Source organism: Mastacembelus armatus, chromosome 14 (genome assembly GCF_900324485.2).
Source record: "Mastacembelus armatus chromosome 14, fMasArm1.2, whole genome shotgun sequence".
Lineage (NCBI taxonomy): Eukaryota > Metazoa > Chordata > Actinopteri > Synbranchiformes > Mastacembelidae > Mastacembelus > Mastacembelus armatus.
Window position 1 is genome coordinate 8,445,081 of NC_046646.1, and position 27,139 is coordinate 8,472,219.

At 39.7% G+C, this 27,139-nt stretch overlaps 1 protein-coding gene across 1 annotated transcript in view; it reads left to right on the top strand.

The window, feature by feature from the left end:
• The window catches only part of pcdh1a (protocadherin 1a), a 69,849-nt gene extending 58,397 nt beyond the window's left edge, over window positions 1–11,452 (top strand). Inside the window, exon 4 of the mRNA XM_026328801.1 lies at window positions 11,082–11,452. Within this exon, the coding sequence (XP_026184586.1) occupies window positions 11,082–11,452 (371 nt within the window). The remainder of the gene's footprint in view (window positions 1–11,081) is intronic.
• Window positions 11,453–27,139: the final 15,687 nt, after the last annotated feature.

Sequence of the window (27,139 nt, forward strand, 5' to 3'; positions counted from 1 at the left end):
TGCATTTCCTTATTTCCAGTGAGTCACAGAGGAATGGAGCCACTCAAGCTTTAAGGCTTTATCACAGTCAGTTGAGGATATCTAAGAATTCACAGCAGTTAAAAGACTTTACAAACTCAGTGAAGACATGAAGACAGCATCCTGTAAAACTGAAAATGGCCTCTCTTCACTAAATCGAAATCAGCAAATCTGTTTGTTGGTTTGTTGTTTTAAAACTGGAAATATCCTCATGGTGAAGGAATCAATTATTAATTTGCAGTTGTGTGTTTTGTTCAGTCGATATCCTACAGGCCTTAAGCTAAATAAAAATGATTTGAATTTGTTTTGCTTGACCTCATGGCCAAGCATGTCACAGTGTGCATTTACGGTGACATATCTAAGATTTTACTGCCCTATTACACAAAATTATCGGAATATTCTCACAGAGACTTGGCAGGATTTTCATCAGTGACACATCTGAAGTGATGTTTTTACCACTTCTGAAAATGTCTGACTTTCTGAACTCACTTTAAATCTTTGTGGTGTGAAAAGAGCCTTTTGTTCTCAACCAAGAGTAATACAAGACAGAATAGTGCATGGCCATGTTTGTTTCTATACAGTCCTGTTGGATATCTGCTCTAATTAGAGAGTACCTGACTTCATTGTAAAAGGTTGATAGATTTTGCTAGAGTCAAACTACAGAGCTGTAATGAAGACTTTGATTGTCATGCAAGTCTTTTTTACTTAAAGCAACTACATGGATATTTTTTTCACTTTACCTTTGGCGAACTCCTTCAGATGGTCATGTTGTGAGCCCCAACATGTTGTCAGTCATTTTGATGGGCTGTCTCCTTTGAAATGCTATCTAGCCAGGAGATACAAACACTCAGCCACCACTGGCACTGAAAAAGCAGATGGCGAGAGCAGCCACTTTAATAAAAAAAAAAAAAAAGACAGTGATATTTACCCTTGTTGCTATATGTTGTTTTTTTTTTCTATCTCTTGCCACTTTCATGCTTTGTTGGTGTTATTGCTGTCACTCTCTTGCACTTGATTGCTCTAATTTAGCTCAGCACTAGCCACATTCACAGGGAACAAAACCATGGTACACTTAAAAGATCTCATTGAAGAGTCTCCACATTTCAGCCAAACACTGATATTGAACTGCGCATAATATTCAGGGTCACAGAGAGATCAGGACTACTGTACTGTGTATGTGACCTCATTTACCCATCAGTTCATTAAATTTTCATTTTATTGTCCCATAATGTAGTGCTTGTCCTGTCCATTTATATTATTTCAGTGTGATAAAACATTTATATTGCTTTTTTTAATGCCCCTTTAATACACAAGACAGCACTAAAGTGCAGGTGTGGTCTTCATTCAATTAACCAAAATCAGTATTCCTACCTCTCCCTCACATTTTCTCCCATATCTGAGCAAATATTCGGCCAAAGGAGTTATCATGCTAGATTATCATTTTGTGTTGGAGGGTTTCACCATCATCAGGAAACATTAATGTTGACCCTCCTTCTGCCAAAGCTTATAAAAGTCCGTCAAAAAGCTGAAAGCAATACATCAGTGAGGCTCTGAGTCATGCCGGCCTCCAAAGTCGACATAATGGACCCCTGTTGGTTTCTGTGTTTTGCGTTTCTCTTTAAGTCTATATTTAACGATGGAAATCTGCAGTTTTCTTTAATAACTAAATATTCAATCATGTCCTTGATTCCATGTGATATTTGTTCTCCATCCATAAATCAAAGCCTTGTCACAAAAGCTATTGCCTGGCAGAGGGTATAGGCAGCTATGGCTCTTGCCTGGTAGAGGGTGTAATATAGAGCAGCATTGGGATATTGCTGTAGTCTTTTTTTTTTCCTGTTGTCTCTCTGCTACACAAAAGGCAATTTTCATATTTCATCATGTTATAAATTTGAATTGTCCTGTTCCAAAGGCGCAGCTGTATTCAGAGTATTGTGAGAACAGAGCTTGACTGCGTTAGTATGCTGACTTTTTTAGTGAATTGTCAGTCATGCAGGAATTCTCTATCTACAGTAAATGGTCAGATAAAGCTTTGCCTCCCCAGGGTCACTGTTTTCGCCTGCCTACATGATTCTAAAGAGCAGATTGTGTTGATGTTTGTCTGTACATGGCATGAAAATGATGCACCTCCTGCTGATAATTCTTGTTAACATAGCTGTCAAATGATAAATGTTTTCCAATAAGTGTAGCCCAGAAGACATGTAACCTATTAAGAATACGTCACTACAGAGTAGAAAACATCTCTGAAGCTGTTTTCATCATTTCTGTTCACACTATGCAGGTGTAGGACAATTAGCAGCTAATGTTAGCTCCCCCAAGTTAACCATGTCTCACACTGCTGACCGTGGAGATCAAAGGCAGAATTACCAAAGAGATAACATCTTGATCTAAAAGGGAGGAAGAACAACAAATGGTTCACGGAAGGTATTTATTCTAAAGGTCAATAAGATCAATGAGTGAAAGATAGTGAGGATGAAAGTGGTGAATTAACTCCAGGAGAAAACCCTAACATGAGAAAAATTCCTTTGTTGATAATTAGAGCTATAGATTTCATATAAAAGATACTTTTACTCTTATTGATGAAAACATTACACATTATCGGTGCTATTTGAACATATAATCAGTAATATCTTTTCTGTATATTACGTACACTTAAAATGACATTTTTTTCACCCTCTGGTGTAAAAACAAAAGGAAAAAACATTATGTCGTTTAATCAAGAAGATTTGTTCAGTAAAAGCAGTAACTTATTGCAACCTGAATAGAAAAATCCATTTCTATAAGTGTTAGGAAACCTAGAAAAATTGGACTGAGGAAATAAACAGGTTGAATGCAATTTAAAGGTGAGACTGAATGTTTCCTCTTATGCACAGAAGGAAACATTTTCTACCTGCTTATGTTGCACTAGGCCATGGAGCACTGCCACTGTGGCAGAAAGGGCCACAGAGTGCAAATGTGAAAGCCTAAAGCAGGAAGAAAGCTTCAAAGGCAGTGACCAAGAAAGAGACATTCAGACAAGAGAAGAAAGAAGGTTTGGGTGTGAGACAGGAATAGACAAGTAACTCTTCAAGTAAATGTCACACAGTAATCAGACAAGGGTTGGGTGATAAAATGGTCTAATTATCATGTCAATATTGCCTATTTAATCAGTCAAAAAAAGTAGTTTTGTTCTTAATTTTCTCAGCTCCATTTTCACTTCCAACCTCCAGATGTCCTTAATTATTAGGAAAAATAAAGTCTTGAGTTTGTGGAGTTGGAGAAGGCATTCGACCGGGTCCCTCGTGACATCGTGTGGGAGGTGCTCCATGAATATGGCATCCGGAGCCCTTTGTTAAGGGCTATCCGGTCTCTGTACAAACGGAGCAGGAGGTTGGTTCGCATTGCCGGCAGTAAATCAGACCTGTTCCCAGTGCATGTTGGACTCCGGCAGGAGGTGACTCCCTTTGTCAATGGTTCTGTTCATTATTTTTATGGACAGAATTTCTAGGCACAGCCAGGGGCTGGAGGGAGTCCAGTTCGGGGACCACAGGTGATGTTGTCCTGTTGGCTCCATCGAGCCTGAACCTCCAGCGTGCGTTGGGGCAGTTTGCAACTGAGTGTGAAGCGGATGGGTGAGAATCAGCACCTCCAAGTCCGAGGCCATGGTTCTCAATCGGAAAAAGGGTGGTTTGCCATCTCCAGGCCAGGGGAGAGATCCTGCCTCAGGTGGAGGAGTTTAAGTATCTTGGGATCTTGTTCACGAGTGAGGGAAGGGTGGAACACGAGATTGACAAACGGATCGGGGCATCGGCAGCAGTAATGCGGTTGGTGTACTGGTCCGTCGTGGTGAAGAAGGAGCTGAGCCAAAAGGGGAAGCTCTCGATTTACAGGTCAATCTACGTTCCTACTCTCACCTATGGTCATGAGCTCTGGGTCATGACCGAAAAGACAAGGTCTCGGATACAAGTGGCTGAAATGAGCTTCCTCTGCAGGGTGGCCGGGCGCTCCCTTAGAGATAGGGTGAGAAGCTCAGTCACCCGGGAGGAGCTCGGAGTAGAGCCGCTGCTCCTCCACATCGAGAGGAGTCAGTTGAGGTGGCTCGGGCATCTGTTCCGGATGCAACCTGGGCGTCTCCTTGGAGAGGTGTTCCGGGCAAGTCCCACCGAGAGGAGGGCCCGGGGAAGACCCAGGACATGCTGGAGGGACTATGTCTCTTGGCTGGCCTGGGAACGCCTCGGTGTCCCCATGAAAGAGCTGGAGGAAGTGTCCAGGGAAAAGGAAGTCTGGGTATCCCTGCTTAGGCTACTGCCCCCACGACCCAGCCCCGGATAAGTGGAAGAAGATGGATGGATGGATAAAGATAGAGTTTTTTTTTTAATTATTACTTTTAGTACCTAATTTTCATCAGAAGCAGACTTCTGCTGTTTGTCATCAGTCAAGTTGTCCAGCTAGAAATGTATTCTTAACATTTTCTAACCAAGTTTGTTTCGGACTGATGAATACCATGCATTGTCTTCCTTGGCCTGTGCTGAATCTGTAATGGAGTTATACTTTGTGGCCAAAAGGAGAGTAAAAAAAAAAATCTGGCTATTGAGCGTCCAGTCACAACCCCACACCCCAGGGATTTAGTCTACATTTCTTAGAGTTTTTCTAATTAAATTACACACAAAACCGAATGGGAAATGCAAGGTTTCCTATTTCTAGAGTAAGAGAAACACGGTGAAGAAGGAGTAGAGTGAGCATAAATGCAATTATGCAACCAGGTTATCACAGAGCTGCCATACTGTACATCTAAGGTTACAGAAATGGTTTGCTGGTAAACCTCTGAAGCTAAAATGTATATGCCTTAATTTTCTGTTCTTGTTTATAGTGTAAATTATGAAACTATTATTACATTGCCCATGACAAATTCTGTCTAGTCTCTATGTAAGCTATGCTATGTTCATAAGTATTCACATGATATTAGACACATACATATATAAAGAGGTAGGTCCTTTTACTAATACTGTAATATAGTTTTCTCAGTATTACACCTTACATCAAACAACAATAATAAAATGCCTGTGCCGGCCAAAAGAGGGCAACATAGTGGCTGAGTGTTTAGCCTCACAGCTAGAAGGTTCCTGATTAAAAACCCAGCAGGGGTCTTTCTGTGTGGAGTTTGCATGTTCCCCCTGTGCTTGTGTGGGTTTTCTCCAGGTACTCTGGTTTCCTCCCACAGTCCAAAAACATGTATGTCAGGTTGATTGGTGACTCTAAATTGCCCATAGGAGTGAGTGTGAGTGTGTGAGGTTGTTTGTCTCTATGTGGCCCTGTGATGGACTGGTGACCTGTCCAGGGTGTACCCCTGCCTTTCACCCAAAGAGAGCTGGGATAGGCTCCAGCAGATCCCTGTGACCCTAAATAGGACTAGGTGGGTATAGATAATGGATGGGCAAAAGAACAAAGGCAAATTTATAAATCTAGGCACATCTGATTAATGATTTTCAAACACATCTTGTGAGACAAGGCTAGCATGTTATTTATTATCCAAACTGATGACTCTAATGGACAAAACGATTTGGGCAGCTTTTCCTTTCAAGTTAAACTTAACTTTAATGACAGGTGGATGCTCAGGACATAGTGGGCTGTGTAATGTGTTCATGCAGATGGTAAGTAGGTTATCTGGAAACCCATTTTGTATGTATTTGGTGTTACCTTGCAGTCTGATTTATTGATTGCACCAACAAAAATAATAATAATATTGCTTGAACTAAGTGCATCAAGGAACAACTGGGAACTGGAGTTAGCCGATAATCATAAACCAAAATCTCTTAAGTTCATGATAAATAATTTTTTTTTTTTTTTTTTTTTTTTTTTTTTGCATTGGCAGCTGCTGCAGATCAATATTTTGTTGTCAAGGTTCAGAATGCAATTTCCAGTCTGTAATTGGCCAGCAAGCCAAACATATTGTTGTGGGCAGAGGCATGAAGCTGTTCTCTGTGCAAGCATTTCACAGTAACCTCGGTGCACCAACTGAGAAACAATTATATTACTTACAAAAGCAACTATATTATCCTTTAGCACTGTTGCCTTTCCCATATCATATCTAAAGATGCTTTATGTGGGTCACAGTTTACAAAGCTTTAGTATTCATTGACATATCACACAGCATATCAGCTTCTCAATTGGAGGAGTTGGTGCATAGTGTGATCTGTCAGCAGGTGCTAAGGCTTTGTCAAATGCAGTGATATAAAAGGCGGTCTTCAAAGAGAGTAAGTCTTTGACAAAATGGTGGATGGTGAGAGAACTGACAGGAGATGTACCATCACCTACTGAACCATCTACAGTGGCTTTTCCTGACGTGCCTTGGGCTGAAATGTCCATGCATCAACCTTTGTCAGCAAGAGGCTCGACAGCTCAGGAAGCTGGGAGTTCAGAATTTATTGAAACTTTGCCTTGGAAATAGGCATTAAAACTTAAAAGTGATGGTCTGCATGTGAATTATTGTACATAAAGTACAATGTACATCAGCACATCAATACCCAAACCAAAAATAATTCAGTTACAGGTTTTACTCACGTCTCATTTTTTATACAGGTAAGATGACAAAGCTTACACATTGATTCTCTTTTTTGCTCATGAGATGTGAAAGTGTACATCTACGGTTACAAACATTGTTCTTTTGTGTTCCATTACAGTGAGCAAGGAAAGTGTGCATGTCAACACCGTGTTTGTGTGCTTGTGGCAAGTTTTCCTCATATAAAACTGCTCCCCTCTGGAGAAAAAATACTGTTTTTGGTGGCTTCTGCTTACTGTGAGAAAGTGTTCTGAGAACTTGAATAACAAGACTTGACATGTCATAGCTACAAATAAAAAAACAAAAAAACAAGAAACCAAAGTTTTCTTTTTTTGTTTGTTTTTTTCACGACAACCAAAAAATACATTCACACCCAGTTATTATAGTGATAGCCAGTACCAGACACTAATGTCTGCTCCGAAGTAGAATGTGTCTTCTTTTCCCTTTTATTTCTTGGAGCTTTTTAGTCATTTACCACACAAACTGTTTGCAGGGACCACAAATATACCATTAATATCACTCACACACTCCCAAACGATAGTAGCTGTTTTTCCCCGTTATCCCTCCATGAGCTGTGGGTCTCTCATATTTGTTCACCATCGATCATAGCAGTGTGGCACACACGCTGGAAAGCAGCCAGTGGGGAGAGGCAGCATTTGCAATCAAACAGAGAGAAGCAGTGTGAAATCTCAGGAAGAGGCAGCTTCCCCCATGCCCGTGGGCAGGGGATCAGACGATGAGGAAGCCTGCCTCAGACACTCCACACCTCCCACTGGCACCCTGATGCAAGCGGCATGCAAACCCACCCCTCACATGTATCTGTCAGCCAGGGGGTTAAGCTCTGTGTGTACCCCCACTCTGTAACTGCACTGTGAAGTGCAGGTTATGCTGCTGCATTGGAGGTGATTTTAGAAGCATTGCTAAGGTTGACTGAGAGTCGCTGATGTGCTGCTGAAGGTGGTAGAAGGTGGAAATTACTGTTTTTCTTTTTTTTTTTTTCGTGATATTGCTTCCAGAAAGCAGATGGGACTGACCCATTATGAAAGGAGAAAGCTGCAGGTGCAATCTATCTCCAAGACTAGAGGAAAAGAATTCTGCTGTGCAGAAAGTAAGGAATGTCATTGAGTCACTGCGCTTCAAAACCAAATCACAAGCTCCCTAAATCCAGTCAGCCTGTTCCAGCCACTGGCATAATAGTGCTGTGGTTTGTCCATCTGTTCTCCATTGTCCACCTTGGCTCTCCATCCATGACATACAAGACTATAAACTCTAAAGGGTTTGTTCCAGACTGTGAGCAGATTTATTTCAGGTGTAGGTACAGTAGAAAACAGGTTTGAGTGGGTGAGAAATTTTTCCCGCCGTGCCTTTGACTGCTCCTTCACCCAGTGGTTGACTCATTTGCTTCGCCGTGTCCACCGAACATTCAAACAATGATCACTGCGCCTACGTGTGGGTGTGTGTTTTGATGTGCAGAGCTGACAGTACAGTATTGTATCACATTGTTAGGGGTACTACAGCTACAGATGGTTAATGGCCATAGCAAAAGGCAGACACAAAAGTATAATTATCAGTATTGATTTTTTTGTAAAGATGGAGTGTCACGGAAAGGTCAGTGCCAGCAAATGTAAAAACTTGTGTTTTCACCAATGATACCCTATCATAACATGCTGTCATAACCACCGATAACCAATTTATTATTATTACATGTTGAAGAAGTGTTGTGAGTTGACATGTGTGACTGGAAATTATATGCCCAGTGGAACGCTAATCACAGCATGGAGCAACAATTACTCCATCATGACAGGCTGCAGTTGAATATACTGTCTCGTTTGTTAAATTGTCTGGTAAGAACAGAGAATATGTCGAAGCCACTTTAAAAATAAAACCATGTAAAAATTTAGATGAAACAGTAACAGACAAGGTAATGTCCTACTAAAATAGCTGGCATTAAGAGCATCTATGTTCTCTCCTGATGACGTACAATATGTGCTTTGGCAGCGTTAGAAGAAAATGGCAGACGTTGGCAGGCTAGATGGTTTATTTAACTGTCATTGCTGATTTTCTGGTCCTAGATGATGATGTGCATGGTTCAGAATGTGCTTTAATGCCCGTCAATGGTTCGTGGTATCACTTTACATTATGTGTAAGACCAAATTATATTTTCTAACAACACAGTCGACCTAGTCAGTAACCAACCTCGTTGTCAGTAAAAATGGCACACTTAGTGTTAACCTTTATATCCTTTCTGTTTTCTTTTGAAGTTAAAGCACAAGTTATATATGTAATATGCAAATATGGACATTTGTGCATTTCTGGGGTTACCTGTGACTTCCCATAGCATGTATTAATGCCATAACCTGCGATACAAACATGCAATTTCAAATTTTCCAGGCCCATCTGCGGCATCATGTTTTAGAAAACCTCTGTACAGTAATTGTACCTTTTTTCTTTCCAAACACTGATTTTTAGTTGTGGAGCTATGCCAAATTTTACAGGAGGCTGCTTAGTGTGGCGTAAACCTCCTGGAAGCTGTGGAGAGGTTTTAATCAAGTGTGAAATCCGTTTGGAGTAGATGCCTACACGACTGTGCTTGTGCTTAGAACCGTACACCTCAACCCTCTCCCCGACTCTCTTCCCATGAACATCTTTTGTAGCAAGAGTCCATTTCACTGCAGTGATGCATACAGACAATGCCCGTAGCGGAGCTGAGAAAATGAAACTCCAATCATCATGCATCAGGCAGTGTGCGCACACACTCTTGCCTTGGTTGCCTGTCTTTTCTTAAAGCTCCAAATTCACTTTCTTTTTTCTTAATCAGGCATAAAAGTGTAGTTCATTCATTTGAAAAGCGTCTTAGTTCATTGACATTGGCCTAGTAAATAGAGAGAAGAATTTGCCACTTAAGCATAATGATATAATTAAGCATGAATAAGGCAGAACATTGCTCAATTGTGAAGTAAATGTATTAAATAGCCTAAACATCTAGCTATTTAGGATTACAGGAACAATGAGATTAACTGCAACAGTAGATCAAGCTATGCATTTGTCTTGTTCAATTGTTATTATTTTAATAAACAATAGGACAATTGTAAATGGATTACCCATGAGCAATGAATATTTTAGGCATAAATGAGAAATGCAAACAAATAACTCCCATAAATTTTTATTAAGCAGTTTAAAATCTTACATCATGCCCAGTCAGCACACATGTTGTCTCACTTTGGCTTTTTGATTGATCGAAGCCTTGGTGGGACATATGCAGTTTTTCTCAGCCTCAAAGGTCTGACATTTTGCAGGATAATTATCCTGCCACTACTCATGAGTGCAATACTGATGGTGCGTCTCTTAGCCTTACTATCAAGCTGGCATCTTCTCCATTACCTCTGAGACGTCATATCTTATGGTTGCGTCATTCACATGCAGCAGCGTCTTTCTGTTTGTTGTGTGCAGCACTGAGCTCTCCACTTTCTCCATGAATACATTCACTCACTTTCACACGCTGTCCAGCAGCCACAGAACAAGGAAAAGCATCAAATTCTTTCTTGGTGTGAAAAGCACTGGGCATTACAGTAATGCATTTATCACAGCAGTCAGATCTTTACATGCGGGTGACATCATCACAGACACAGATTTTAGTTGTCTGCTCCTCTCTTCACAGACATTGATTTGGCTGTTCTAGTGAGTCTTAAGGGATAGCAAAGATAAACGGAGTGGTTTTTCCATTTAATCTGGGATGTATGTTTAGATTGTCAACAGGTGGGCTGTTTAGCAAGTCTATTGTTTGCCAGCTGCACATTTCTAAAACATGGGTTCCTCAGCGCAGTTTAGTGATACTCCTGAGTGGTAGCTGAAGCAAACTTATTTTGAAGCTTTCACAGCTTGTACATTAAAATGAGGTCACTGGGTCATGGACCCATTTATTTAATTAGGAACAGCTGAATAAAAAATGGGATAATCGAGGTCAGGGAACTCATTTCAGCACAGTCAATCTATTCTCATTTGACTCATTTGACAATAGCTTTGCCCATAGGAATCCAGTCATTCAATTTATAGCCAAACACTGTATGTCTACAGTATTAGTGTATCTCTTGTATTTTGTCTGTTCTTGTTGTCTTTATTTTCTGTTGACACATATTTGGAGCACCACAAATCATGAATACTAAAATCAATACATGCTTTACGCATTAATAATACAGTGATGTATTACAAATATACCAGACAAACTTCTGGTGGATACTTCTAAATGACATAGACACAGCACGCCATCTCGTGAATGTATCACATCAGCTAGTGGACTCAGCTAGTAGTGCTCATTACACAGTGCATAGCAACAGCTACATAGCAACTGCTGCTGACTGCTTAGCAACAGCTGCAAAGAGCTCAAGGAGGGGAATGGGTTTCATGGGGTGTTTCAGATGACACCATTTCTGCTCACAAATTCCTTTTTATGACTTTTTTTTCTTTTATAAATATTGTTTCAGTGTATCGCTATGACAGATCTCTGATTTCTCTCTCCTGCCCACAGATATCCGTTCCCTCCCTGATGTGGCAATGACCGGAAACTGTACAACCGAGTGCAGCGAATTGGGCCACTCAGATGCCTGCTGGATGCCTGGGCATCCCTCCCCCGTACGCAAGACCAGGAACCCCCCGAAACTCTCCACCTTCGTGCCTTACCAGGAGAGAGGGAGCCTGGGACGCCTGGCAAACGGGAGTGCCAGGCTGGTTGGCGAGGAGCACCAGTCGCGCCTTCCGCCCTCCCGTAGTGCCTATTCCAGCAGTGGTCATGATTCCAGTCAGGACTGCCCCTTAGAGGAGATGCCCCTGAGCGTAGCCTCCGAATTCCCACCCACCTCCCCTTCTGCCCACACTCCAAAAAGAGAAATTTACCTGTGAGAATCTGCACAATTGAGGAAATGATACACCCACTTCAGCAGGAAAACAGGCTGTCCACACACTAAAGCCAGTGTCAATTTTGTAGGTAAAATAGGCTGTGACTCATGTAACACTGGCATGAACACTTGTTTTGTCATTTCCTCCTTAAATGATTAATTTATTAGCATATTTATTAAATATTCCACAAAGATAATTGATTCACTCACTCATTTATTTATACAAAATCTTGAAGGATACAATTCAAACAGATCAAAAGGAAATGCAAATGGTAATTGCTACTCTAGTGGTAAGAAATTATTGTCGTCTCATTCTGTGAAGTGATCTCTTGAATTTGAAAGTTGTGATCAGTGCCATTATTAGATATAGTTTAATAAACAGCCAGTAAGGACCTATTAGAAGGCATAACACCTTTGACTAACAATCAAATGAAATGGTCTATCTTAATGTACAGTGCTGTAAATACATTTGAATGGTGTGTTCTACATATATTTTTGTCCGGCATAATCTGAAAAAAAAAATTGCCTCAGAATTTTAGCACATTTAAGCTTTTCTTTGCTGCTGCTGTTTAAACTTGATTGAAACATCACTAGAAGTGGAGCTCGATATTGCGGGAAGGCATTTATCCCTTCCACGCAGTCATTCACACCTTTGACCCTAATCATAGTAGAATGGCCTTTACCTCTGCTCCCCATTGAGCGCTGCCACTGGTGGCAAAAGCTGGGTGGCAACATTTAAACTGACATTATGTTCCACTGACTCTCAGCACTGTGACCTGTTGTTCATCATTAAAATGGGTGACTTGGCCACAGTACCCCAGAGTCACAGTGACCAAACGCAGTCCTGACTAGACACATTCTGATTGGCTTCTCTTATGAAACCTCTCATACCACTGTATCAGTTTGAGAAGCTCTTCTCTGTCGTGACAATCAGATGGGCTCTCTGTGTAACTCAATCCTCTCCTCTAAAACTCACAGTCCTTTCCCCTTATGATCCATAAGAACTTGTTGATCTACCGAATGCATAAGGAGTTATTTACATGAAAGGGGCACTTGAGTGTTGAGAACCACAGGAGAGACAGAGCACTTTTGAAAGTTAATATCACACTGGCATAAATTAAATGAGGACTCTACAGTGACAGTATTTTCTTTGTTTTTTAAAATATCAGTTCTCACTAGATTCTTCAGAGATGAATCCAATATACAGTGCACCCACAGAGATCATTGAACCATGGACCATGAAGTCTAATAAATAGATGGACTTGATCAAATCATCAGAATTATTGTCAACAACATGATGGATTTCAAAATAAATATTTGTTTCAATACCTGCAAATGCAGGAAATTCTTGAGCCCAGACATAGACTTAAATAGTCAGAGTCAGGCTCAATTTACTGGAACTCCTGTTAATTGTGATTTTTCCTTGTATTGAGGACAACATGCTTAATACGTTATTAGGCATTTTTCCTCCACTGGCTATTGAACAGAGAATAAAAAAATAGGGCATGCCCGTGGGCTTCATTTATCTTTACAAAGATTTTCCAAGTAAATCTGAAGGATACGTTTGAAGGACACTCTGTATTAGTCAGTACTTGGCTGTTAATGGTGACTACACTAGCCGGCCTTACAACATCGTAGAGCTGTCCACTGTCTTTGATTTAAAAATTGATTAGACTAGATTTGTAGATACCTTTCGCCTCTGCAGAGTATTTCCATAGTGAGATTGTGTCTCTGAGTAAGGGTGGAAGAGCCTAAAATGGACATTTGCTAATTAGGGTGAGTAATGAGTCCTGAGCTAGGGCATGTGTGAGCACACCCCCAGGAAAATGCACCCACCAGATAATGCAAATCCACCTGCAGAGCTACAATCAGTCAAAATGGGTATTTTTATCAGCAATTACCTCATCATGCTGCCATTGAAAACTACATTTAGAATAATTAAACTGAAAACATATGGAAATTACTGGACATGGCCATGATTAAATAAGGTGGGTGATTAGCTTGCCTTGAGGGGGAGAAAGCACATTATGCCGTTTTCAAAGCCATTTAGCAACTGAAATAAAATTAAAACAACAGCCATGATACACTGTGATTAAACCCCCCCCCCCTCCGGCTCCCTGAAGCGCCCCACTCAGAGCTGTGGATTGTTTCATATACTGAAAGCAGCGGGTAAGATCACTGACCTGGAATTAATGATAAGTGAGAAATATAGCAATGAGTGATAAAACCAGTGTCACATAGCCTCAATCACAACTTTATCTATTTAAATGCTTTGACTCAATTCTGATTCACATCTGCATGACATCCAGATTTATCTCTAGGTTTAAATCTTAACTCGACACTTGTCGCTTATAAAAATCTGGAATGTATCTTCAGATTTGTCTCTTTGATCAACAATACATGAAATAAACGGGGTTACTCTTAGCAGATAAGTCAAGATCATTGGCTGTTGCTCCGCATGGAATGACAGGAGTTTGATTTAAGCCCTCTGGAAAACAAAAACAAGCCTGGGCCTACTTTAGCCTTGTCTCGATGAGTTGGACTTGTTCACCCCAGCCAATAATGGCCTCCTGCTACTCACCCCGGAACAATATATCACCAGGTTTGACCTTTCTTTTGAACTCATGCTGAATGAACTGTGTTTACTTCTCTCTCAAACACAGAACGGTTCTCCTTGATCGAAGTAAGAGGACATCATGAAGCACCTAAATACACTCAAAATATGTTGAACAATGTTTAATTTGTACTTAACATTGATTTAATGTTGAATTCACTTGAGTATCTTTTGCCTCTCTGTAGTGTGTATTGTATGGTGAACATTTCTGTGGACAGATGGACAAATTGCTGTAATTCATGAATTTGGCAAGGGATTTTTCTTTCTCACTGATCAAAGACTCTTAGCAAACTGGTTGTGTGAAAATATAAAAAATCTGTTGGTGGTGTAGTGTACATAGATCTCCACAACCCTGCGTCCGCTGTCAAGCAGGCAATGATTTTAGCATGAATTCCAAAGATAATTGGTAGAAACTGTTTACTCTTCTTTCTTTTATTTTACTTTCTGAAATGTCAGTGATGGTTCATATTAAAAGGCCCTCTCCCAAACGAACCGACAAATAAACTGAACATTTCATCTTTTTTCACAGTTCATCTAGAACAAAGACAATTGCCTTGATAATATGTCTTTGCAAGAGAGAATCTAGTTGTTATTCTAATTGTTGGTATATTTATATAGGATAAAATGCTTGTGATGCCATGTTTTTGTACAGTTTTATGTACATACAAGTGAAGCTTTCTAAAAGTTCTGAGAAAAGCCAGTGGCATATAAAAATTGTAACGTGTTTTCTTGAGATGTGCACATCTTGCCTTGGTTGGATTGACCTTTGCTGAGTCAGTGTGAATGTGGCTGTTTTATGCCTGCACTGTAGTCATTCACCAGCTCCCACCTCCTGAGGACTTAATCAGTTTTTATGTTTATTGTGAACAGTGGATTGTCCTATCTTACCAGTTTGTTAAACTCCTGTGTTCTGCTTTGTTCTGTTTTTCCGCATGTTGACAAATTCTCTTGTAATACTGTAAGTCCTCATGAACTTTGTAATAAAATCACTTCAGGGAAAAATATATGCTGTCACTGTTTTCTATTATTATTCATAACATTTGAGTGTCAAACAAGGGTTTTGTTGTTACATTTTTATAAGAGGCTTTGCAGCCTTGGAGCTACATTGTGTTAAATGTGTCCCACTCTAGGACCCAGGCTCATTAAGAAGAACTAGTATTCTTGTCATGCAGGGACTAGTGTCTCATTTCTAAGTCAGGAAGCTTCAGAATGTTGAGGGGGAAGCATTTCAGGGCTTGAAGTAGGAGAGTCCCAGGACCTGTGTTCACCACTTCAACTAGACAAAAAAAATGTGTCAGGAATACACTGCCCCCATCATGCACTTAGCTTAATACAGAACATTTCTTTAAAGCATTGATGAGCTGCCTATTACTACACAGTTAGTGCATAACTTGCAAGGACTGCTATCTTGTGATGTTAATTTTGAGCATTCAATGCACTCTCACTTAAAGTCTGTGAATGTATATGTTTTTTTTTCTTTCTGTCTGGATTTGTATTTGATTATTAGCACATTATCTTTAAACTTAAGTGACTTCACCACTGTTGTACAGATACCATATTATTTAATGTGTGAAATACAGTTATGTTAAATAAGTCATGAGTTTTCAGCCTGTTTCACAACGCTATTGCTACTTAGTGATGTATGCAGCTCTAAGTATTTTATTGGTGCTTTTCAGTTGTGCACAACTGGTTTATCAGAATATGTAACTTGCATACAGTGAACGCTCTATATTAATATTGTAGGCTACATAAAATCAAATAAAATGCAAATGAGTAAAATGGGAATTTTTCATCAGAAAAGAAATTAAAAAATAATTGTATATCCTGCCAACAATGTCTTGGATATTTAGTCCTTCCAGATATCTGGAGCCGATCCCAGCTAACACTGTAAAATTTGCAGGTACACCCTGGACAGATCACCAGTCCATCACAGTGCTGCCACATAAAAACATACATTCACAATTACACCTATGGGCAATTTAGAGTCACCAATTAACCTAACCCCATAACTGCATGTCTTGGACTGTAGGAATAAACCGGAGCACCCAGAGAAAACCCACACAAACACATGCAAAACATGCAAAATCCGTATGGAAAGGCCACGGGTTAAGGACTCAAAACACAAACCTTCTTGCTGTGAGTCAGCAGTGCCTGGATATGTAGTATTTGTTGAAATTATGTATTTCTTACATCCAACATTATATGTAAAACTCTATTAAGGCAGCAATTTTACAACTCAATAACAAAAAAATTAGACTTTTTTCAATAATTACCAAGTGCATCTTAAAAATTTTCGAAATGGTAGTGTTAAAATCTACATTCAATGAAGAATTTGGGAATAAAAATCCACATTTTGAATGTAACCATAATCATATACTATAAATAGATTCCTGGCATTTGTAACAAACCAGTTTTAGTTTTACTGTAGTCAGATTAATTAAGGACCTCCACATTTTTGCTGGATCCCATGCAGTATGCCTACTTGGCAAACAGGTCAGCAGATGATGCTGTCAACATGGCATTACATTCTGTATCATGGCCTAGGAACGAACACGAGGATCCTGTTTGTGGACTTCAGCTGAGCGTTCATCACCATCATCATCCCTGAAAACCTCCACCAGAAGCTGACCCAGCTCACCTGACACAGCTTCCTGGAGACCCTTCTGTGAAGCTCCTAAAGTATGCGGATGACACTACAGTCATTTCCAAAGACATTAGGACAGATGCTCTTTTTTTCTGCTGAACACGTGAGTAAATTGTTTGTTGTGTTTAACATCAACTTGTTACTCACTCTGTTGTAGTTAAGTTGGATAATGTTTGTGTTATTGTTGCATGTTAGCAAATTAACAGCTGGTTTGCTAAGTCATGCTAACTAACCTGCAGTATAACGTTATGACATTTGCTAAATGACTTTCCCACGGACATGCGGCTAAGTGGCTAAGTGCCTAGCTAGTTTGCAGGTGCTGCAGTTGTTGTGACGTTAGTTAACAGCTGGGGTTTGTTGTCAGAGAGTAATAATAGAAACGTCAGTAGAGGGTTTGCCCCACGTCGTGCCCCACGTCTTTGCCCTTGTAATGCGCCTTCATGAACCCTGAGTGAAGGGGAGGTGTGGATTTGTTTAGGTGTCACAATAAACAATCTGTCGCGAGAATTATGCACCATGCTGTTTATTATGCTGCTGCACCAGGGGATCATCAACCTTTGCAAAGACTGTGAAATCAAATTCCATACTTGTTTGAGACCCACAGGAGTCAGTCCTCTGGTAAAACTGAGGGCGTCATCATCAAAGTCATTACTTTCTGGAAACCAACACATCATGTCTTAACAATCCATGACCATGTGAAAGTTTATGAGATGTTTCAGCTGGGAACTAAATGGCGGACTGTCCAACTGACATTGCCCTTTGCACAATCATGCCACTTATTTAACAGGGCAGAACTTTGACCATTTTGGCTTATGAAAGTGCCTTCGACTACCCTGTAACCAGCCTACTGTACCTGTTTTATGCAGTATTTGTTTCGGATATCAAAGTTATCCTAAGGACAGACTGAGACTGCTGTGCAGATGCACAGACCTGTAGGTATTAACTTTTGGAAAAAGATAAAGGCAACAGTCTCCCTTGCATAATCCTGTTAATATATACGCTCCATGTCATCCTCAGTCATAGCTGCCAGTGAGCATTATGACATTGGCTGCACTCAGTGTATAGTTTGTTATATAAAGACCTCTGCGTAGTCAATTGTATGCTTGCTTTTCACATATTATCTCAGTGAACATTGGCAGAAACTGAATTTGACTATAAATGGTTACACAGAAATGGTTCATCACATTTAATTGAATCTTACAGGTGTTAGGGATCACTGCTTTTTGTCAGAAAATGAATATGTTCCAAATACAGTCTCACATGCAGTTCTACATTAGCTCCAGTCTTGTATAGGCAGAGGCGGTCAACTGTACACATCACTTCTTTGCTTCCATCACATCACACCTTTGTTGTCTTTGACTGCAAAGATAGCTATCTGTATTAGGCATTTATCTGTCAAGATGCATATCTGACTGCTGTCTGTCTAACTGTGCACTGTAAATTGTGAGAATATTTCACACTGTTGACACCTCTACCAGGGCTTTGAAGGCTTGAATACTCATTTACACACATATTAACACAGGCCGTCACATGCCTAGGTCTCTGGAGAATGCATTGTAGGTTCATTATGGATACTGCACATAGCCTTTTGCTCACACTATTCTTACTAGTGGTGCTTGGCTCAGGGTGAGACAGAGGCATGTGCATTGATCAGGCAACTGTGCTCTGGAAAATTTGACAAAGTAGTGGAGAACAGATACCACTCATAGATCACTTACTTTGGAGTTCTAACAAGACCTTTAGAGAGCCAGAAACACCTAGTATCACCATATATAAGGAGGGAGACAACCACAATCTAGGCATGTGAAATGCCCTGCCCCTTAACTAGCCCCCCTGATAGCGGCCATCAGACAATGCGCTGCTGTGTGTCGTAGTACATCTGCTTGTTGGACATTATGCACTGTGGCAAGCACGTGGCATAATTGCAATGCATATTTATCGCCCTGTGATGGAGGATGAAAAGCTGGTCCAAGCTGGAACTGAGATAAATGCCCATGCTTTTAGGTTAAGAAGGATGGGTTCTGCCCAAGCATGGTACAGCCCCGGTCCAGTCTGATAAATTTGTGACTTGGATGGACCAGGAAAGTGAAGGTCTTTTACCTTCTTAACAGCTGCAGTAGCCGTGTATTAATAGATAACAGCTTGTGAAGGATTTAGGTCATGGGTTCTGAAGACGCACTGTTGTGAGCGCCTTGAGGACCACTGCCGGAACATGTCCATTTAAGACATTTTTCCACCCCACACAGGATATCTGGACACACATGTTTTGCAGTAGGTGATTACAATTAAGGACTTAACAGTATCTTTTTTTTAATGCTGTCAATTATTGCCTAAAGAAATAAATCTCCCCAGGGCCAATGTACTATGTTACATTAGACTACACAGGTGTACTTAAAATACTGCTACTCCATAAGTCTCTTGTGCTACTCACAAAAAATACTTTTAATCTAAAAAGTCAGCAAAACTGTGGAGCAACCTAAAACTTATATATTAAGTTCATCTGATCAGTTTCTCCCACTCCAGCCATTGGGGTTGCAAGAGGTTGAAGAGACACAGCTGAATGCCTTGAGTTCTTCTTCAGATACACTTCTTGCGAGCAAAACTGGCTCAGCTCTGGTGCCATGCTTAACCTGCTGCTAATTTTAGCCTACACTGGTTCTTAGAGAGCAAGACGAAGCCAGTATTACCAGTGAACATGCAACCTTAAAGACGGACATGGGTCAGCTAGTTTGCTGTACATAGAACATCATCCAATCCAATGGTAGAAACAAAGTTTAAGCTTTTGATATTAAATGATCTGAACTACAATCCAGTGGTGTAAATGTAAGAGATGTATTTTATAAAGTGATAATGTCCAAGTTAGGAAAGAGGCTGAAATGAATGGATTTGTCAGAAAATACAGGACTTTCCCATAGAAAACCAGTGTTCAATTCTTTTGTAAAGCAATCTGTATTTTATCCATGACCATTCCACAGCTTTAACTGCACGTTTACTGTCATAGCAAGACAAAATACAAAGATTATTTTACCACAAACCACAGTCATTTTCTAAACCTGTCCATGTAGTGTTTGTGCCATAAACCTAATTCCATAGTTGTAACTGTGTGTTTATGATTGTTTCCAAGGAATGGTTGTTATATTTGCCGATTGAACGGTCATACGACCATTCTACAGCTTTAACAGCATGTGTGATGTTCATACTATAATGACAGACGGGTCTATGGGTCCTATTCTAAGGTATGGACAAAGGACGTATATTGTCATTTAGGTTAGAGGACTTGTTAAATTGTTGCTGAGGCATTACTGCATTCCTACTCCCCACTGAATTTTAACTAAGGGTAAGGGGCTCCATTTTGTAATTTAATAGTCTATTAGATTTGCTCTGCATTTCACTTCACTGTTGTAGTGAAAGATGACATAACTGGCACCTTCAAGACCTATTTGCTGTTGGAAATTTCTCCTGTGGCAGGCACTGGGCTTCTCAGAATTACTGTGTAGTGCTCCCTTTCTATCTATCAATAATTAATGTGCCTATGTTCTGCTGGATACCCTCTTACTTGAGGGATGTGCTGTCTCAGTATTATGGTTATTATCAGCCTTTTGACTCATGGAAGTGTTTTGCTATTCACGAGAGTCACCTAGAATTGGGTAAGAGAGACCCAAGACCATGCGGTAATTGACAACACAATAAAGATGAGGCCAGGAAGATGATAAATTGAAGATGTTAAATTGAATCAATAACTCCATACATATCTCACGAGCAGCCTGCCTTACAATTCAGTTTTACAGATTGTGTTCTTTTTATACTTAAGGAGGCTGGCATTAACTTTGGTAACGTGAGCCTGTTTTAAAATTAACAAGTGTGAATATCAAATGGAAGCGGTTCAAAAAATCTAAAAAGAGAATTATTTTGCAGAATAGCGGGTTGAACAGACATAGAACCAAAGCCTGAAACGGGTCCAAATATATGTCACAATAAACTGCTTGCACAGATGACCTCTATGGTCATTATTTAGTAGAGGACAGTTCCTGTTTTAGTGACAAATAAAAAATCTCCTACCACTAATTTTTAATAACCAAAATATACCTCACATAGTCACTTGTTTATATTATCCAACTACCAATTCCTCTTGGACTGTGTGACATGTACTATTAAAATAACACAAGTTGCAGCTCGATGTGACATGACATTATAATGGATGAGTGGTGGACAAGTGTACAAAGGGTTTCATTCATCATTCCCTAAGCAGTTTAAAATACCCCTTTACATCAGATCACAGCAATGTTCATGTCACCAACAAAAACTATCCTTGAAAATATTCACGGACTGGGTAACAGATCCCCCCCCCCCACAACAAAAATTACAACTAAATAAACCAAAAACATAATCAGATTTGAAGAATTAAACATTGGCATTGAAACATTTGTCCTTCAAAGAAAAAATGGCTTTGTGAAAAGAATTAATACTGAAAATAATTACAGTATTCAGTTTTTGTTGTTGTTTTTTTTTTTTCAGTGCCAAAGTTATTTTTTTCAGTGACAATCTTTGGATTTTCAGTTGATGTCTGTTTTTCAATGCCAAAGTTGTTTTTTTTTTTTTAGTGTCAGATTTCTGTTACTGTTTCGTTGTAGAGGGGGAGGGCTCTGAGGGCCGGGGCTAAGAAGAGCATGATTACTGCATACTCAGCAGCATCTGCACAACAAGGAGAGACATCTGGCTCCACACTGCTGTCCAGTCTGACAGCTCTCTCATGACCGTAGACCTCCTATTCAACATTACTAGTAGAAACTGTATTTGACAATGTTTACACATAATAGTTAAAGTGAACGGCAAGGCATGAGCTGTGTGTTCCTCAATATGCATAATATGGAGAACATGTAGGAACCACATACCTGCCCCTCAGAGCACCCTCCTGCAAAACAGTGACAGAAATTTGACACTGGGGAAAAAAATACCCAAAAACTGTGGCATTGAAAAACTGAAAATTAGAAGATTGTCACTGAAAAAAACTGGCATTTTTAACAAAATATACAACAGATTGTAATTATTTTTAGTAATAATGCCTGTTTCAATGCCAATGTTTTGTTTTTCAGCATAAATGTTTCAAGCCAATGTTTTATTTTTCAGTTCTGATTGTTTTATTTTTTATTTATTTATGGTTTAAACTTAACTCACACTCAGTAGCCTAGTTAGTAAGAGCATCCCCTGCCTCCCAAAAAATATCTGTTGAAAGAGACGTGTACACCCTGGTCTGGTCACCAGTCTGTCACAGGGCTGACATTCACATTTACACATATGGGCAAGTCACCAGATAAACTAACCTACATGTGTTTGGACTATGGGAGGAAGCACCTGGAGAAAACCTGTGCAGGCAAAGGAACCAGTCTTGCTGTGAAGCACCATTGCTATCCACTACGGCACCATGCCACCCTGTTATGTACAATTCATTGAGCATCAAAAATTCAGCATCAAAAATTATGTTCCAAAATTAACTGCATCCTTAAACATACCAGTGAATCTTATTTAATTATTCAAAAGTACTGTACATTACAAATCTGCAAACTACCGATCTCAATTGAGGCTGCCAAGAATGTATACAGTTTAAGTAGTACAATGGTTACTGGAGTAATACTGTTTTGTATCACTATGCACTGTATTCATTGTACGTGGTTGAAATGGCAATAAAAAGCTCCTTGACTTGACTGTGGCAGAATTCTCACATTTTTCATAGTGTACTTTGACATTCAGCAACACACTACCACTTATTGATGGTTGGGGGGGACTAAGTCTATATCAAGCCTCCATATTGCCTTTTCCCAATACTTTACTAGGACCCAGCTTGTTTAAACTCTGAGTGATTTCCCTAGCCGAATTTGACAGTTATGTTTACACACGTAATCTTGGATGATGCAAGATCATAATGTTCCTACAGCAAGAAATCTTTCCCCTAATCTCTCGGGATTTCAAGATGCTCCCTTTAGCAAGTTTTTGCTTTATTTTATCCATTACTGTTTGGCTAATGCACCACTTCAGGTGTTTCCTGCTGGGCATAGGATGTTCTACTTGAAACCTGATACACATGGATACAGACCATTGGCGGGAAGAAAGAGCCATTTCTTTATTAATAATAGTTGAGCTTGAAATGTTACAACCCCCCAACCCCTCAGCATGACACCTGATACTTTAAGGCCAACTGGCTAAAGTCATTTTCCTGCACTGTGGTGCACTAGTAGGGGTGAAACACTGCGGCATTTCTAGTTGAAACAGTAGAAATGGACGCCTTTTGGATTCCAACATGCATTGATTTATGTATATCTGTAAGATAAGCAGGACAAAAAAATTACTAGGCTTTTTCTGTTATCAAATCTGAAGACAGATTTGACAGATTTTCAAAGCATTCAAAGCTCTCTCCCTGCAGACTTACTTTTAAGCTGATGTACTATTGTACATCAGAAGTGGCCTACACAAGTCTAATCCTGAGATTTGGAGGAAAATGTATTCTCAGGTGGATTGTCAAGGCCTTACTCTAGAGGCTTGCATCCAATCTTCAGCTGTGCAATGTTTCTACGAATATATCTATTATTGTATAGATATTCATTATAGAGCTGCAGGAAGCACTGCAGGGAAACACTGCTCTCCTGTAGCCTTTTCCTCAAGATGAAAACACTGCTCGGCTACCAGTGCTGTTGCCGTGGAAACCTGGTCACTCTCACTCTTTTACCCACACTCTTCACCACTCGCTTCATTAAGTGCGTTGCTGCTGGCAATTAGAATAAAACAAGCGGCAGGGCTGGCTGTCTTGAAATGTAGTCTCCAATTAAATACTTTCAAATAGCAATGTTTCTCCAAACTACATATGCTCTCTATATAATATATGATGCACCTGGGAGCTGTGCTTCTAAAAGCCTGCAACTGTAGTCGCTATATATGAATGACTTCAGAAATTTGTCTTTTAGTACCGTGAATGCAAATGTAACATGGATCAGACACTGCCTTGTTACTAGTGATTCTGTTTCAAGCGAGCTTTGCACTCAAATAATCAAAACAATATACCAGACGTTGCAACAGGAGGAAAAAAATGCGTCATGAATCCAGATTAGTTCAGATCTGGATTCTTGTGTGTGTGCACTACTATTTCAAGTACTTGAGAGAGATACAGAAAAGTTTTTGTGCTCATCAATTCAAGTCCATTTGTGTATAAATGATTAATAACAGAAATATAAGTGGAACAAATGATTACAGTTGTTTAAGTCCGACCACACTCAGCAATTTATTTTACTTTAATTTATTTTTAAGCGTTTTTACTTTGATTAACCAAGGAGGTTATTACTGCATTAAATCTGATGAAGTAAATTTAAGTGAATTATCATGACAGGACATTTGCTTTAAGCGAATGAGTACTCTTGAGGAATGCACTTGGTATTTTTCCTATGTAGCGTCATCATTAATGTAATTTCATCCATCAGTTGCGCTCACACACACTAAAAAACAGGGACAAACAGTAATGTTTGTATCAGCCAACACTGAAAGCAGTCAGTGCAACCTCTCCCTACTCAGCCTGTGAAGCTATGCATCACTAATTTAACACTCTATTACCTCCCACCTGAGCACACTCAGTCATTACTGCATTACCTACAAGCTATCCATTTGCATTGACAGACCTTTTTTAATTGAGCGGCAAGCCCTCAAACAGACTCGGGTCAAACATAATTGCTGATTTCAGAACATTTTAAGGTGTATGCAGTCTCGACCATAAAACATGTCTCTTGAAGACAATTTATTCTTTTTGTTATTTTGAGCATTGTGACCAGTTGTAGCTCAGGATAATCTGAAATAATCCATCATAAAATAGAAGACAGGTTTACTTTCTGCCAAATCTACTTTACCAATGTGAACTCTTTAACAGTCCACAGAATCATCACACTTAGCTGTCACTCTCAGTTCCTCTATAAAAATATCAAAAATACATTTTGGAGTTGATGACTTCACTTCAATAAATCATCTTCTACATAGAGCCACCGTCTGGGAGTTTTTGAACATTAACTCAAACGATGAGGCGCACTGACACAAAGATCAAGGACTTGTTATGATGCCACAACACTGATTGAATTTGAGTTTGGCGTAATGATTTGTTTTAATGGGAAAAGACAAAATGAGCACAAGGTTAAAGGATAGAGGGCTTACTTTACCCAACAATATCTGTATTAAAAAAAAAAATCAATGTGGCACACACTTGGCCACATTTAATTATGTCAAAAATAACCGCTCAGATAAAAGGTCAGAAATCTTCCCGTGCACTACTTAGCTGTGCAACCAACCATCCTAATTTCATCCAAGGTTTGTTGCTTCTCACAGAACTCCAGTGGGAACTGATCTTTGACTTCTCCTCCATGTTACTTGAAGATGGATGGGAGAGCTGGCTGCTCATTTTGAAGAGTTTATTCTTTACAAAACAGTCCTATTAATGCTAAAGGCTATCAAAAACCAAACATATAAACAAACTTCTATTACTGGGAACTTTATTATGATAAAATTATTATTATTACAACAAAAGCCACAAATTCCAATTCATGAATGGATTATAACTTTAATGCAAAATTCACATACTGCACATATTGTACATCATTCATCAAAGCTGGAATAATAACTGCTCCCTTTTTAAAATTTTCCTTCATTCATCCATTCTCCATTCATCACTGGTGATTTCAGATGATCGCATAAAAAGGACAAAAATCTACAATACAGTAAATTAATAAAACAACTTTTCTTTCCTTTGACATGAGCCAAGCCTTGTCAGTGGGTACCAGTGAGCCCCCGCGTCTTTCCCTCATGCACCTGCTGGCTCTCAGGGTCGGGGGCTGATGAGTTAATGCGGCTCAGGTGTTGTAATTGAAGATTGCCACCAGCTGGTTGTGGTGCAGCTTGGCAGGGCACAGCAGAGCTGAGTTGGGCTGAACAGGTGAGCAATGCTTTGACGCTGCTGGCCTCTGTTCACAACAAGCCCCCTTGTTCATGGAGAGGCACTTGTGTCTCCAGGCCTCACATGCACATAATGGCTTTAACTGTGAAATAAAAAGGAAAGAACAAGCTCTTCATTGAATATTAATTTGAATGTGAAAATACTCTAAAATTAAAACCAGCTAACCTCATTAGCATCATTCCACTGAACAAAAGTAAAGACAATAGAGCCAAAATATCAAACAGTATTGCATTGTCCAAATACTTTCAGGGCTGATTGTAGCACCAAATATTTGCTTAGTTAAATGTAAACCACCCACACGCTCAAAGCCATGTGGACCAGTAAGGATCAGTATTGGAATAAATCAGCCAAAATTTGTGTTCCAAACCTTACACAAACTGTTAACCAGGGAGACCTTGCGCACCACCTCTATGTATTCATGAAGGATACATTTAATTCTTTCCATTTACATCTCTAAACCTAATAAACATGACATTTAGGCACTAATCTAATAAGCGACCACTACAGACCCAAATGGAATTAGTCCAGTTTGCATTTGCAAAGATGTATTCAGTATATACACGGATGTCTTCAGATGTCTAAATTACATCAGCAGTTTCTCCCTTCTCTCATTTCCATTAACAGCTTAAGCTGTGCATTTACAATATCTACTGCTCGCTACAAAAATTAATAAAGGCTCTCAACATCAGAGGTCATAGCAGGATATTCAGTTTTTCCTCAAGTGCCCACTTCAATTTCAGTGTGATCTACTGTTAGAACTGCAGCCAAATCTTTTGCTAATATACACATATAATTATAAAATCATGGTGTTTCATTAAAACAAGTTTTTTTTTTCTCTAATATGAATAAGTGAAAACTAACCACAAATTATCCAAAAACAATAATAAGCATATCAATTATGAGCCTTATGCAACTAGACTAATCTGGAGTAGGCAGGCACAGGACATGCTTGAAATTTCTATTTCTTCATCTTTATATTAAGCCTTTTACAGCTACTGCAGCCAGAGGGACATAGAATATGTGAGCAAAGAGAGCAAATAGTATCTGCAGGGAAATGCTGCAGGGAGAGGAGTTTACATTCTGTGGTTATGGGACAGTTTGTGTAACCAGTGGCATTCCCTGCAGCTCTCAACAAATTTGAAATCGATCATTGCATTTACACACTGAGGCACCTGGGTGGGTATGGGTGCAAGCCAACACCTTATGCCTCTCAAACAACTACAATGGCAGTGCAGCACTCTGCAGACAGACGAGTCAATAAACAGTTACTCGGGCCAGCGGGTTGTTTGTCAAGTGCAATTACAGGAAAAAACATTTTTGAGACTGATGTTACCCAGTTCAAACCAGGTAGAGATTCGAATGGAAAGCAAAGCCAAGTGATCGGAGGATGGATTGTAAGAGATATTATATATGTGGCATTTAATACTCTGAGTAATGCAACTGCTGTAAATAA